Below are 16,705 nucleotides of genomic sequence, written 5' to 3' on the forward strand. Positions count from 1 at the left end.
TTGAAAGCTTTTCCTCTAAGAACAGGAATGAGACAAGGATCCTACTTTGAATACTTCTATTCAACGTAATACTAGAAGTTCCAGCAAGAAAAAGAAATAAAAGGCACCTAAATTGAAAAGGAAGTAAAATTATTTCTGTGTAGAGATGATACGACCTTATATGCAAAAAACCTTAGAGATTCCACACAAAAGAACTATCAGAAATATAAAAGACACCGAAGCAGCAGGATACAAAATTAACATGCAAAAATGAGTTCCATTTCCATACACTAATAACGAAAAATCCAAAAAAAACTTTAAAAGACATATGATGAAAACTACAAAAAGATTACTGGAATAAATTAGAGACATAAATGGGGAGATATCTCATGATCGTGGACTGGAAGACTTACTACTGTTAAGATGTCAACATTTCCCAAAGTGATCTACAGATTCAATTCAACCTGTATCAAATCATGGAAATGCAAATTAAAATCATGATTAAGGAACACTATATACCCAAGAGATTAGCAAAAATTTCAAAGTGTGACAATACCAAATGGGCACAAGGACACAGAGTGTCAGGAATTCTCATACAATATTAATAGAAATGTAAATTGATATAATCATTCTGGTAAACAGAGTGACATTAACCTGCAAAATTCAAGGTAAGTATCCTCTATGACTCAACAATCCTGTTTTAGGTAAATACTTAGAGATATGAAGGTTTATGTATATCATATAACAAATGTTCAAAACATTATTTGTAATTGCCAAAAACTGGAAGCACCCAAACAGCTGCCAGTAACAGAATGAGCAAATAATTATATACACATATAACTGAATAAAATACAGCAATACTCTATGATGGAAAACTACATCTTCACATATATAGATAATCATATAAGTAGCATGTTAAAAAAGTCACCAAAGACTACCTACAGTGTGATTTCATGTATTTGAAGTTAACAGTTGGCAAAATTGAATCCTACTGTATATGGATATATACTACATATAAAAAATTAAGCTAAGTGGTTAAAACCCAAAGTACATTTTGTTTTTGGGAATCTACCTAATTTAACCCACCAAAGGTGAAGCTCAATTTCAAAGCTGTGACTTTTCTATTTACTCTCAAGAACTGGGAACCAATATTCCAATTCAACTTTTATCAATAACAATTGGTTACTGGTAAAATAACTAGCTGTTAAATAATTAATTAGCTGCTAATAATCAGCTGCTCAATTTCCTCATTCTTTAAATAAAAAAAGGTGGAAAAGAAAAAGAGGATTTGTACTTTCCCTTTAAGTGTGATGTTATGTACAACAAATATTACATATTCAATATTAATGTCTTTGCCCAGATAAATTTGTTTCAAATAGAGAAACGTAAAATAATCAGTATAAAAGATGTTCTCCTATTACTCCTTAGCAGCAAATTAAGCATTTAGGGAAGAATGTTTTTATCTTAGATTCCTAAACTGCTAAACAATTTGTTAAAAAAAAAAAAAAATTCCCTACTTTCAGCTAGGAACTGCCATCTTCTAGTAATCTGCAAAATGACCAACACAAAGGGAAAAAGGAGGGACACCCCTATTATGTTCTCTAGGCCTTTTAGAAGATATAGAATTATTCCTTTGGCCACATATATGCAAATCCACAAGAAAGGTTATACTGTAGATATCAAGGGGACAGGCACTATTCAAAAAGGAATGTCCTGGGACACCTGGGTGGCTCAGTGGTTGAGCGTCTGCCTTTGGCTTAGGGCGTGATCCTTGAGTCCCTCATTGGGCTCCGCATGGAGCCTGCTTCTCGGTCTGCCTATGTCTCTGCCTCTCTTTCTGTGTCTCTCATGAATAAATAAATAAAAATCTTTAAAAAAAGGAATGTCCTACAAATATTTCAATAATCAAAGTCTACAATGTTACCCACCATGCTCTTGGCACTGTTATAAATAAACAAGGGCAAGATTCTTTTTGTCTAAAAAATTTTTGTGTGTACTGAAAATGAAAACATTAAGCACTCTGAGAGCCAAGATACCGCTTCCTGAAACACAGAAAGAAAAATGATCAGAAAAAAAGAAAGCCAAAGAAAAAAATACTTGAGTTCAACTGAAGTGCCAGCCTGCTCCACCCAGAGAAGTACATTTTGTGCAAACCAATGGAAAGAAGCTTCAGCTGCTGGAACCCACTCCCTATAAATTCATGACCAAAAACGTGTAAAAAAATAAAAGGCCTCTGGACTGTCAAAAAAAGAATCCTAATAACTGAGTTATGGAGAGTAAGATATTCTCTTATATAATAGCTTACCTTCCACAAGCAATCTGAGTAACAATGCTTCCCATAAGTTCAAAAACTTTCCGTGGGTTTATTTCATGACTGGTAGAGTTATGACCCAACTGACCATACCCTCCAGCTCCAAAAGTAAAGACGCCACCTTCCTAAAAAAAAAAAAAATAAATAAATAAATAAATAAATAAATAAATAAAGACAAAACCCTTTATAATTAGAAGGCTTGATAAAATAATCTTTAAGAAAACAGGTTACATCTTTAATATATGGAGTCAATTTTTCTCTTCTATTGTCTTCACAATTTAGGTGATAGCTGAGTTTTCAAGGTAAAATGACTTAAAACTAAGAGAATTCCAGGTTATTTTCACATATTTTAAAAGTACTTAATTATGTCCTTGTCATATTTAGTTGAAGCTATTGTTAAAGAGATACTAATAATTTTTTTGCATTGCCTTTCATGATCATTATATTCTTGTTGAATCCCAAGTACACACCCATAAAATATCACAAAACCTAAAAATGGTATCTTCAGTTTTCAAACTCGTTATGCTTTTGACATAAAGACTCTGCAGAAAGATTGTAATTAAACCAGAGTGCACAAATATAGCTATTTTTAACACATAGTTGCTACAATATACAGTTGACCCTCAAACAAAGCAGGGAGGGAGGGGTGTTAACCCCTTGATGCAGTCAAAAATCCACATACAACTTTTGCTTCCCCCAAAAGTTAACTACTAATAGCCTACTTCTGACTGAAAGCTTTACTGATAACATAAACAATACCTAACTTAGCTTTTTTGGTATTTCTAGGCTACACAGTTTACCTGTGTTTTCAAACTGTTGCAAATCTCCAAAAACTTTACCAAAAAAGATCTGTGAATATGTGGACCCATTCAGTTCAAACCTGTGTTGTTCAAGGGTCTACTATATATCGTCTTTAAAAAACTTATGGTAAAAATGTACAACTGGATAAGGTTATGTATAAAAAAGTAATTTGTGATGACAGCTTAACACAAGTACAATTACTGTTTTTCAATTCAACTGCTTTTCTTCAGAGCTGTATCTGTATATACAATTTTATATCCTGCTTTCATCATTTAATAGTGTAAGTATATATACTACTATTTAAGGAAATTGGTTTTTCTTTTTTAAACTTTTCATCATGGAAAAATTCAATTATACGAAAGTAAAGACATGTATATACAAATATAAATACAAATATAATAAATAAATAAATACATACATACATACATACGTACATACAAATATATATACATACATCATCATATAACCATCACTTGGCTTTAACCACCAGCAAAAGTTAAATAACCTTGTTTCATCAATGCCCCTCCCATTTTCCTTTTTCAGGGTACTTTAAAGCAAAAAAGAAAAAAGTATTGGAGTACTTTAAAATAAACTGGTCATCAAATCATTTCATCTATAAATGTGTTAAGTATCCTTAATGGCATATGCCTCTCACACATATAAATGTGTAACTAATATCGTTATCGACTTACAAAATTAATTTTCTTTTTTTGATAGAAATGGCAAAAATGTCCATTTTTATTTATGATTTTTGTAACTGGTATCATTTTTTCCAGGTTTATTTAGGTATGATTGAACTGACAAATGAAACTGTATATATTTCAAGTATACAACGGGATTAGACATATGTATGCATTGTGAAACGACTACCACAAAGAAGTTAATTAACACATCCACCATCTACTTTTGTTAAGAATGCTTCAGATCTACTCTCCTGGCAAATTTCAGGCATAGAATACAGTACTGTTAATTATAGTCACCACGCTGTACATCAAATCTTGCTTCAGAATTTACTCATAAGAGAAAGTCTGTACCCTTAACCAATTTCCCACTTCCTCTATAGACACCACTCCCTAGCCCCTGGGGCAAACAACATTTCTACAAATTTGACTTTTTAAAAAGATTCCCCATATAAATAATAGTATTTGTCTTTCTCTAGCTTAATTCACTTATAATAATGTTATTATGAACCTCCAGGTTCATCCATGTTGTAAATGGATGCAAATACAAGTATTCCTTTTTTTCTGGCTTAATATTATTCCTTTGTGTATATACAACATACATTTTCTTTATCCATTCATCTGGTAATGGACACTCAAGTTGTTTATTGGCTACTGTGAAAAATGTTACAATGTACATGGGAGTGGAATTATTTCTTCATGAATCTGTTTTTATTTCATTCAGATAATATACCTAGAAGTGGGATTTCCTGGATCATATAGCCCCATGTATCATTTTTGGAAAAACCTCCATATTGTTTTCTATTTGCACCAGTTTACATTCCCACCAGCAGTGACAAGGGTTCCCCTTTTCTTCACATCCTCACCAATACTTGTCCTTTGTCTTTTTTAACAGTCACTCTAACAGATGTCCTTTGTCTTTTTTAACAGTCACTCTAACAGGTTATGTTACCTCACTGAGGTTTTGATTTGAGTTTTGCTGATGGATCATGATGCTAACATGAGGCACCTTTTCATGTACCTGTTGCCCTTTTATTATTATATTCTTTAGGAAAGTACCTATTCAAGGTCTTTGCCCATTTTTAAACCAGATTATTTGGGTTTTTAGCCATTGAGTTATAGTTTCTTTTATATTTTGGGCATTAACTCCTTATCAGATAAATGGTCTGCTAATATTTTCTCTCGTTCCACAGGCTACTTTTTCATTTTGTTGATGTGTCCTCTGCTATGCAAAAACTTTTTTCATTTGTAGTTCCACCTATTTTTTTTTCCTTTTGTTACTTGTGCTTTTAGTGTCATACCCATAAAATTACCAAGACCAATGTCAATGGGCTTTTCACTCCATGTGTTCGTCTAGGAGTTTGTTTCAGGTCTTACATTTATGCCTTTAATCCATTTTGAGTTACATTTTGTTAATGGTAAAAATAGGGATCCAATTTCTTCTGCATATATTGTTTTCCCAACACCATTTATTGAAGAGACCAAACTTTCCCATTGTGTTTTGTCAGTGTCTTGTCACTGATTAGTTAAACATTAGTTTATATGTGGGTTTATTTCTGGGCTATCTACCGTTTGGTCTATGTGTGTTTTTATGCCAGTACTATGCTGTTTTGATTACTATAGCTTTGTAATATAGTTTGAAATCAGGAGCTTGATGCTCCAGCTTTGCTGTTCTTTCTCAAGATTGCTTTGGCTATTCTAGGTCTTTTGTGATTCCATATGAATTTCAGGATGGTCTGTTCTATTTCTGTGAAAAATGGCACTGGACCTTTGACAGGGGTTACACTGAATCTGTGGATCACTTTCAGTAGTATGAACACTTTAACAAAATGAATTATTCCAATCCAAGAATATGCAGTATCTTTCCATTTCTTTGCATCCTCTTCAATTTTTCATTGATGTGTTACATGGTTTTCAGTGAAAGACCTCTTCCACTCCTGAGTTAAATTTATTCCTCAGTATTTTGTTTTTCATGATATTATAAATGGGACTGCTTTCGTAATTTCTCTTCCAGAGTTTGTTCTTATAGAAATGCAATCGATTTTTGTACGTTGACTCTGTATCCTGCAACTTTACCGAATTCATTTATTAGTTCAAACAGAGTTTTGGTAGTCTTAAGGGCTTTCTATATATAATATTATGTCATCTGCAAACAGACCATTTTAGTTTTTCCTAATTTGGATGCCTTTTATTTCTTTTTCTTTACTATAATCACTCTAGCTAGGATTTTCAGTACTATCCTGAATAGAGGTGATGAGGGTGTGCAACCCTGTCTTATTCTTGATCTTACAGGAAGAACTTTCAGCTTTCCACCACTGAATATGAGGTTAGCTGTAGGCTTGTCATTTATGGCCTTTATAATGTTAAGGCATATTCCTTCCTCCTATACTTTATTGAGAAATTTTATCATGAAAGGATGCTGAATTTCACCAAATGCATTTCCTGGATCTATTAGGATGATCATATTACTTTTAACCTTGATTCTATTAATGTGGTGTTGACTGATTTGCAGATAGTTAAACCATTCTTTACATCCCAGGGATAAATCCCACTTGGTCATGGCATGTGATCGTTTTAATGTACTGTTACATTTGGTTTGCTAGTATTTGGTTAAGGAGTTTTGCACCTATGTCCACCAGGGATATTGGCCTATTATTTTATGTTCTTGTAGAGTCTTTGTGTGGCTTTGGTATGAATATAATAGTGGCCTCATAAAATGCATTTATAAGTGTTTCCTATTTTTTTGAAGAGTTTGTAATGGATTGGCATTATTTATTGAATGGTAGAACTCACCAGTGAAGCCATCTGGTCCTGGGGTTTTTTGTTGTTGTTGATAGGTGATTTTTTTTTTTTAATTTTTATTTATTTATGATAGTCACAGAGAGAGAGAGAGAGAGGCAGAGACATAGGCAGAGGGAGAAGCAGGCTCCATGCACTGGGAGCCTGATGTGGGATTCGATCCCGGGTCTCCAGAATCGCGCCCTGGGCCAAAGGCGGGCGCCAAACCGCTGCGCCACCCAGGGATCCCTGATGGGTGATTTTTGATTAGTGATTCAATCTCCTTACAAGTTAAAGGTCTGTTTAGGTTCTCTACTTCATGATTCAGCCTTGGTAGTTCAGATATTTCTAGGAATTTATCCTTTTCATCTATGTTATACAATTTGTTGGCATGTGATTGTTCATAGTAGTTTCTTATAATCCTTTTATTTGTGTAATATCAGTTGTAATGTCTCCCAGTTTTTATCCTGGGTCTTTCTTCTTGGTTTCCCTAAAAATACATTGATTTTTTTTTTTATTATCTTTTCAGGAAAACAGTTCTTAGTTTTACTGATCTTATGTATTTAAGTCTCTATTTCTGCTTTGACCTTTGTTATTTTCTTCCTTCTGCTAACTCTGGGCTTAGTTTGGTTTTCTTTTTCCCTAGTTCCTGGAAGTATAAAGGTTGTCTTTTGAGATCTTTTTTTTTCTTAATGTAGCTGTTTATTGCTATAAACACTTTACTGGATATGTGGTGTATAGCTGTTTTTGTTGGATCCCATAAGTTTTGGTATATTGTGCTTCCATTTTCACTTGTCTCAAGATGTTTTTTTTTTATTTCCCTTTCATTTCTTTTTTGACCCACTGATTGTTCAGGAGCATGCTTTTAAAAAATTTCCACACATCTGCAAATTTCTTTGCTCTCCTCCAATTATTGATTCATACCATTTCAATACCATTGTCATTGGAAATGATACTTGATACTTTGATACTTTAAAGCTTTTTAAATTTATTAGGACTTGTTTTATGATCTAACATATCTCTCCCGCAGAATATTCTATTGCATGCTTGAGAAGAACATATATGTGCTGCTGTTGGATGGAATGCACTGTATATCTGTTAGGTCTGTTTGGTAGAAAGTGTAGCTCAAGTCCTATGCTTCCTCCTTGACTTTCCATAAGGATGAACTATTTGTTGTTCAAAGTGGGGTACTGGAGTCTCCTACTATTACTGCTATTTCTGTTTCAGCTCTGTTAATATTTGCTTAACATTATGTAGGTTCTCTTATGTTGGATGCATATATAAATATAGTTGTTATACCCTCTTCAGGAAATGACCCTTTTAATTTTAATTTCTTAATATCTGATACTGAGGCCATGTTAAATCTTGCTCATTATTTTATTACCTCACATCCAAGTGTATGTCTGGTTGGTAATATTAAAAATAAGTGGCTTAATAAGTTTCACAGCCTAATCCATTGACATTACAGTTAATGTTTCAATCTTCCTCTTGCTTCATGTTAGGGAGTATAAAATGGAAATTTTCTAATCTTATTATTTCTTCCAGATTTATCAGTTGGAATTTTTCTATAGATAACTTAACTCCTCACTATTGTTACTCTGAAATACAATCTGCAAATAGGAGGCAGGAGAAATATCTCTTTCTCATTTACTAATTTTTTAAAAAATGAGTTGTTGTCCTAGCAACCTTCAAAGATAAGCAATGAAGTTTGCTTTGTACTGACTTGAGGAATAAGAATATCATATGGAAGTCACGGATTTTTATATATTTGATATATTTCCATTTATTTCCATCATTATTTCTTTTTGTGAAAACTCCTGGATGTTGTCCCCCCTGACATGACCTTAGTCCCCTTCCTTGTAATACACAATACCCAAGGCTGTTCTTAGACTTCTTTTTTTCCCCTCGTATATGAAATTAGACTCTTCTCTAAGAAGCCCTGGTTATTTTTCATATTGAGTCTACAACAATCAAGGGATGCTCATTGCTTCCAGAATGTACATGGCTAATTACTTCTAGAACCATTAGTAGTCATGACCAAAAAAAATTTTTTAGAAGAGTATGAGTTCATAATGATACTCATGATTAAAAGTAAAGATCACAAGATTTTAATTTAATTCCTATTGTTTTATAACCTTTTATCTTAAGCTGAAAATCATAGTTTTAGTCTAATGACAGTAAAGTACTTATTTGCTTTATCCTGTCCTGTATGTAATATATTGAGAATAAAACTATCAATTTTATTACTAACAATAATAAGACTACAGAAGGGAGTTGAAAATTTTTGTGTGAATTCATTTTATCTTCAGGCTATTTTCCACTAGTGATATACAAAAAAATATTGTATTTTAAATATTGTATTTTAATTCTTTTGTAGTTATGCCACTAGTATTTTTTTTACTTTCAATTTTTAAGAATTGCTTAAAAACATATGTTTGCTTTTTAATTATGTGTAACACTTTACAGGTTCTAAAGTCAAAACTATAAAGCAAAGTACATTTGATCTAGTTATTAAATTTTTAAAAATATAAATGCCATGTAACATGTTCATCTTTTATCCCTGCTTAAAGGACAACTATTCTGTACCTTCCTTTTACTTACCAATATATCCTAAAGATATTCCACAGCATAATACCAGATCTTCCTGTTTTACAAGTCCGTATGGTTACCACAGTTTATCTAACTAGCTGCTACTGAAGGACATCTGCATTCTTTCATTCTCTTGCTATTGAAATAACGCCACAATAAATGGCTTTGTGTATATATAATTTCCTATCTTTGGGACAGATTCTTAAAAGTACAATTGCTAAGTCAAAAGATATAAATATATATGACTTGCATAATGAATTTATAAGTGAACTTGAAAAAATCTGACATCTTTATGATAGTGTGTTCAAACCCATTAACATACATGTCTTTACAGTTCTGGTTTTTTAAAGTCTGTTTTTAAATTCCTAAGGTCGGTTTTGCATAAAGAAAATGCTTTGTAAAGCAATCCTAATTTATCTGCAAAAAGTTCTTCCAGAAAAACAAAAGATATGTGGATATGGAACTATATTCTAACTTAAATCAAGGGAAAACAAAGTATTTTCCTGTTAGGATATTTAAAACTATCTGATTTTGGTAAAAATAATATACACCAAAAATTCAAGGGAACAAGTATCACCAGCTACTATCTTGAGAGGAATATAGAATATTAGCATTAAAAAAAACTCAATAGATATAAATAGTTATATATCCTGGGAAAATAAGATAAGTGGTTATTTGAAGGGCTGAATTTGATAAGCATTAACATTGTGAGTCTTTCTACCAAAGTTAGTGCTAAGGAATAATATACAAAATATTTTTTACTATTATTTCAACATAGCCTTATGTCTTCTAACTCTCCATGACAGAAAAGAATGACTAGATTTATAATTTGCCAACATGAGTTAATAAGACTTTAGTAATTACGTTTGTAATTTGAATGACAAAAATCAATAAAATATGGTAAGATTAATAGCTAAAAGTTCCTTACTAAAAAGCAAGTAACGTAAATTATTCAGAATTAACTTTTATAATGAGTCATCATATTTTTAAAGTACTCTGAGTACACCATACTTGATAGTGACTAAGAATAACTCTTATCAAAAAAAAAAATTTGTTTTTAAATTCCCAATGTGGGAGTGTGTAGAATTTTGTGTGTGTAGAAGTTTGATTAGAAGCTAATTTTTTCTTGCTAATTTTATCTGCTATGCAGAATGAAGATAAAGAAGCAAAAACATTAATTTCTAATTCAGCCAATAAATAACATGCCCGTTCCTTTATGTTAACACAACTATAATAAATAATATTCCTGGTAAAGGTTAGTTTAATGTTTTTATTTTCATTTTACTTTTCTAATCACTAGAGAACTACACAGTCCTGATCATGAAATGGCACATACCCAAGAAAGTTACAGGACATAGTTAAAACCATTAATAAGATTGTGATGAAAGCTCCTTATAGCTGCTTGCATAATACTTAGCCTATGGTTAACAGATACATTACTCTCTATTACTTGTTATACAGTATTTATAAGCCAAATGGGAATTAAAATTAGGTAATTATGCAATATAAATGGGATTGAAACACATAGAATGTCAAGTCTAACAAACTAAAAAGGAATTTTTTTCCATTCAAAATATTAAACAGTATTTCAAATGAAGCTGAGAAATTCAACAAAACATCACATTTAATAGCAGATCATAATTCATATTTCATAACATAAAACAAAGTTGAAAATTAAGGTAAACTGTTTTTGACAAGTAATAATCTAGTTCTTGTCTTCAAGATAAATTACTTTTTAGACATCAATAACATTCCAGTTTTAATGTAATTATCATGAAAACATTCACTAATTATAAATAACTACCATGAGTAATAATAAAGAAGTTTTATAGGAGTACAATACCTTGGTTAGTGCTGCAGTATGATCTTCTCCACAACAAATATAAACTATTTTCTGAGTTCTTAGTGACTTTAGTAAATTAGGAACATACCTATCTGAAAATTCCAACAAGAGACGTTAACGGTATTTTTTAAGTTAAAACTCTTCTAAAATGTGTTTCTTCTATAGCTTCCCAAGCTCAGTAGACAGTGATAAATAATTTTAACTGTGATTCAGTGATTTGGTAGTACAAGCCTACTTAATTGGGTTCCCAGGTCTTTCTATTCATGTTGCTGTGATAAAGGAGGGTTTTAAAAAGTAATTTAAGTGTTAATCTGCCTTAACACCAATCTGCAGAGGACTAGAAATCAAGTAATTTCAAAGCTATTTGACTGCTTCTAATATCATTCTTTATATTCACCTCACGATAATTAAGCTCACAGAATTCTATTTAAATACTTGAAAATTATACTTTCTGCTATTTTGTAGCAGAAAAGAAATATGTCCTAATCTGACATATTTTTCTTATGCAGAACAAAATATTTTAAAATTCTGAGTATTATTTATCATTACCAGTTGTTACTAGACCAACAACTCACTTTTGTTCACTTAAGTCAGGACAATTATGTTGAATTTTATGATATTAGTTTTTGTATTTCAGATATTTCCATCTGCACTAATGTAGTTATGAAAATCAGTTCAAAACTAACTTGTTTCAAATAATAACTTTTAAAATTCAAATTGCTTATTTTCAAACTCTAAATCAATGTTAAAAGTGAAGCCCAAAATAAAGATTTAATGATTCAGATTATTTTAATATTTCCTTGAAAAACTCAAATAGATTAACAGTTCATATTACCTTCCAGAATAATTCTACAACTTCTTTCACCAATGGTGGCCAATGATGTGATCACCAATTGAAGTAATGTTTTTCACAACTTCCTTTTAATGAATATCTAACAAAGATTTTTACCCAGATATACTTCTTAGAGTTTATTTTGTAATAAAAAGATATTTCTTTAGCATTCCCACCATCCCTTAAAAGTATTTTCAAATGGAATTTTTAGGTAAACCTCTCAACCCCTTCTCCACATCAGGGAAGATTTGGGTACATTTCTTTATGACATTAAGACTCACTGGTCCATCTCAAAAGATCATTTCTTTTTAAGTACATTTTTCTATAAATGATGACAACCTACCATTTTCATCATTAAGACCTAGTTGACCAAATTTGTTGCGTCCCCATCCAAAAATAGCTCCAGAAAGGGTGAGTACAAAACTATGGGCTCCTCCTGCTGCAACTTGCATGAAAGGAATTCCAAGCAAAGACTTAATCAGCTGTGGTGAAGCTTGCTTTTTACAGTCAATGCCTAAACCCAACTGGCCATATTTATTCTGTCCCCAACAGAAGACTTCACTCGCTGTAAAACAGAAATTACAAAATTAACTATTTTCCTCACACATACAAAAATTTCATTTGAAGATCATCAGTTATTTGGGGACATTCTCCCTCTTACCAAATGGAAATACATATTTCCCCTTATTAAGTTTAAATCTTATATGGAAACATAATACCACCTAAAAGAACATTCTGTATTAGTATACTTTAAGTTTGACTTACTAATGAATGGTAAGTCACATGACTGAGGGTAATCTCATTTCCTTACATTCCTTAAGATAGGACTATTTTTTAATATTTACATCTCAGTTTTATTCTATGATTAATCCCAAGAGGCACTCAACCAGGCTCAAGGCTTCAGTTATTATATACTGATCACATTCAAAATTTTATCACTAGACCAGACATCTCTTCATGAGCAAACAACTCATGTATCCAATCGTTTATCTGATATCTACACTTGGATATTACAAAGGCACCTCCAGTTCAGCGTGTTCCAAACAATTTATGACCCCCACACTACCTTCCATATCTGGACCTACTCTCAGTATTCTTCATCTCAGTAAATGATATTATAACTGATTCAACAGTACAAGCTCTAAACATACAGAGTCATCTTGAACTCTTCTCTCTTATACACAGATTGGTATCAATCTATCATGTATCACCACATAATATACAGTTTTCCTTCTAAAGAAAAATATGGCAAACAGATCTACTACTCACCATCTCACCTGGTTCCTATAATAGTTCTCTCTGCTTGTCATTTTTGCTCCTCCAACTGCCACTCTTTTTTGCAACTTTAGATATCTTATTTTTTTTTAAACAATGGTACTAATAACTTTTTAAAATTCATACTATAAAATAGTATACACTTAAAAGTAAATTTTAGTCTAAAATTAGACCCCAGGTACTCTTCCAAGAGACAACTATTCTTATCAATTACTGGTATATACTTCCAGAAATATTTTATGGACATACTAGCAGACAACTGTATATTTACATGGAGATATTAAAATGTAGATATGATAATGTGGCTCACCTGAAAAAAAGGTATCAGAGCCTTCCCTTCCCTTAATACCAAGATAAGCACTTTTAACAAGGCCTATGATGTTCTATATAATCTACCTATATTTCCAAGCTCATTTCATACCAATCTCTTCCCTCACTCACTATACTCGAGTGAGACTTGTCTTCCTTTACATTCTCCAATGCCCATTTCTCACATGCTTGCAGTTTGCGTGTATCCCTCTGTGTAGACCTCCCCCCATGCTTTGTCAAGTTCAGTTCCACTCCCTCCCAGTAAGAAGCTTTCCCTGGTGGGACGCCTGGGTGGCTCAGCAGTTGAGGGTCTGCCTTTGGCTCAGGGCGTGATCCCGGGCTCCAAGGATCAAGTCCCACATTGGGCTCCCTGCGTGGCCTGCTTTTCCCTCAGTCTCTGCCTCTTTCTGTCTCTCATGAATAAATAAATAAAATCTTAAAAAAAGAAGCTTTCCCTGGTCACCCAGATTAAGTTCAGTCTCCCTGTTTTATGTTCTAAATATCCTAAACTTTTTTTTTTAAGATTTTATTTATTTATTCATGAGAGACACACACACAGAGAGAGAGAGAGAGAGAGAGAGAGAGAGAGGCAGAGACAGGCAGAGGGAGAAGCAGGCGCCATGCAAGGACCCCAGTGTGGGACTTGATCCTGAGACTCCAGGATCACACCCTGGGCCAAAGGTGGCGCTAAATGCTGAGCCACCTGGGCTGCCCTTTTTTTTTTTTTTTTTTTTTAGGATTTTATAAACTTTTATCTTTGTAGTCCTTTTTCACGGTATGTAAGTACATTGTTATTTATATGAATATGACTGTACTGTTCTTCATTCCTATTGCACTTTACTATGACCTTGACCAAAACTATTTTTTCTGTCTCAAACTAGTTATTTATCTGCACCCTCCACTAGATGGTACAGTCCTTAAAATAATTCTCTCTGCTTATCACTTAGGCTCCTCCCACTGCTTCTCTGTTTGCAACTGTATTATCTTACCTTTATTTCCCCACAGCTCTGGCCTGGTGCTAGACATTTAATGAGTTAAATAATAATAATGAAGCTCCTGGAACTTATTTTTTAAATGGTAAAAAACCAATATGGTAACCTATGCTACAATCCTTAGCTGGCAAATGAAAAAGTTAAAAGAAGAAGCAAAAACAAACAAACCTAATAGAATGCTTAGCATTCTTTGTTTTTATTCACATAAAGTCTGAGATCAAATGAGATTGGGCAAGTTATAAACTTCCTCCATCTATGAAGGTATAGGATTTAGTGAACTATAGAACAATTAGACACAAAAATCAATTCCATGTTTAGATACTAGCAATAACTTGAAAATGATTCAAAAATATAAAATAATAAAAAAAATCATTTGATATCTAGGGAAAAAGTAGTAAAAGATGTATAAGACCACTCCACAGAAAACAACAAAATGCTATAAAGAAAAGTTGAAAGATTTTAAAAGATAGAACATGTTCAAGAATTGAAAGAATCAATATTGTAAAAATTTTCTTAAAACTGATTTATGGACAATGTAATCTCAATCAAAATCACAATAGTTTGTGTGCCTATGAAGACTGACAAGCTAATTCTAAAATGTATGTGGATATAAAAAGGATCAAAAAGAACCAGGACAATCTTGAATTTCAAGAACAGGGGATCCCTGGGTGGCTCAGTGGTTTAGTGCCTGCCTTCGGCCCAGGGCATGATCCTGGAGTCCCAGGATCAAGTTCCACATCAGGGTTCCTGCATGAAGCCTGCTTCTGCTTCTCCCTCTGCCTGTCTCTGCCTCTTTCTCTCTGTGTCTCTCATGAATAAATAAATAAAATCTTAAACAAACAAAGTTGGAGAGCTTTCTGCTAAATTCAAGTATCCAGTAATAAAACTGAAAAGGGGTAAGAAAATTAAAATAATGCTTACCTTTAGAAAGTGCAAGTGAATGATAGTAACCGCAAGCAACCTGTACTATCTGGATATCTGACAAACTTTTAATATTTCTAGAAAATAAGAAAAGACATCAAAATCAGTTAATTCCATGTAACAAATGGTTACTGAATACTATTTATTAATGCCACTTATTGACCACCTACTATGTGCAAGTAGTTTCCTACTGACCTAGCAGTTTATTCTATTTTTTATATAAGTCCATTTTACCCAATTATTTATGCTAACATCGTGAACAAAATCGAATGTAAAAAATTAAGAGGTGTAATGAGAAAGTACTTTGAAAAAATTATTTAGGCAAACTATATTCACACCCTCAAGTATTCCTTACAATGCTTTTATAATTCAGATATTTTCTTTTATCAAAAGAAATCTTTAGCTCAAAGTGTAAAACCTAGCAATCTATTTGTAAGACAAATGAACATGATCTAATTTGTCTAAAATTGGTGTTTGGCCTAGTTTAATTCATGCTCTCTAGCAGGTTTCTTAAGAACCAACAGGGATTCCTATCATACCATGCTAACAATTCGCAATTTATGAAACCCCTTCCTTCTGAGTTATCCTTTTCCTTTACATCTTAATCGGTTTATATTAAACTTAATTCTTCACTGGAGAAATTTAATAAATTAGTATTTATTATGATCACTGATATGTTCAGTCATATTTCTGCCATCTTGCATTTTTTCCTTATATTTTTATAATTTCTTCCCCCCCTTTCTGATTTTTCCTTAATATAATTCTAAAGGCTCATTATTAAAGCACTATGAAAATCAAGTAACTTTGTGCATCAATCATGCCAAGTGTTTCTTATGTAGTTCCCCTTCTCCTGGTCATTCTGTTTTTCCTGAATGAATGCTTTCAAGATAAAAAGGGGGGAGGAAACATAATATGTTTCTTATTTCCCTTTACCTGATACTGCCACCTGACCTGATTCTGCCATATGAGAGTCCGGAGCAAGTTCTGACCAGAGTGTCGATACCCATGATTTTCGGGAGGCAGCTTCAGCAAATCAAATTTTGAGTAGGAGAAAGGAGAGTTACTCTAATTCCATATTGTTGTATTAAAAATATTTTTATTTAGTGGATATGTTCTTAACTACAAAACCTGATAGTTGCACTGCTATAATTTAGCAGAATCCAACAAGTTAGCAGGATCCAATGCATCTTCAGATTTTTTAAATGTAGCAAAATGCCACTTTTTTGCAATTAGCAAAATCAAATACTACCAATGCAAAAACAGGAATAAAAAAGTACATGGATATGTACAATTGTGCTAAAGTTACTGAACATTTACTGTTACTGTTTATGCATATTAGGCACATGATATACTGACCAATGAACTATATTATATATTTTTAAACTATATTGACCA

The 16,705-nt window shown here is 32.5% G+C and overlaps 1 protein-coding gene across 14 annotated transcripts in view; it reads right to left on the minus strand.

Moving 5' to 3' along the window:
- The window catches only part of HERC4 (HECT and RLD domain containing E3 ubiquitin protein ligase 4), a 132,857-nt gene that overhangs the window by 80,263 nt on the left and 35,889 nt on the right, over positions 1 to 16,705 (minus strand). For 8 of the 14 annotated variants that reach the window (XM_038534091.1, XM_038534083.1, XM_038534087.1 and 5 more), the window contains 5 exons: positions 16,244 to 16,333; positions 15,311 to 15,387; positions 12,157 to 12,378; positions 10,982 to 11,073; positions 2,285 to 2,415 (listed from right to left, as the gene is read on the minus strand). In XM_038534091.1, the coding sequence (XP_038390019.1) occupies positions 2,285 to 2,415; positions 10,982 to 11,073; positions 12,157 to 12,378; positions 15,311 to 15,387; positions 16,244 to 16,333 (612 nt within the window). Of the gene's footprint in view, positions 1 to 2,284; positions 2,416 to 10,981; positions 11,074 to 12,156; positions 12,379 to 15,310; positions 15,388 to 16,243; positions 16,334 to 16,705 lie in introns of those variants that run through there. The other 6 variants (XM_038534089.1, XM_038534092.1, XM_038534090.1 and 3 more) reach the window with 3 other exon arrangements.

This window comes from Canis lupus, chromosome 4 (assembly GCF_011100685.1).
Source record: "Canis lupus familiaris isolate Mischka breed German Shepherd chromosome 4, alternate assembly UU_Cfam_GSD_1.0, whole genome shotgun sequence".
Classification (NCBI taxonomy): Eukaryota; Metazoa; Chordata; class Mammalia; order Carnivora; family Canidae; genus Canis; species Canis lupus.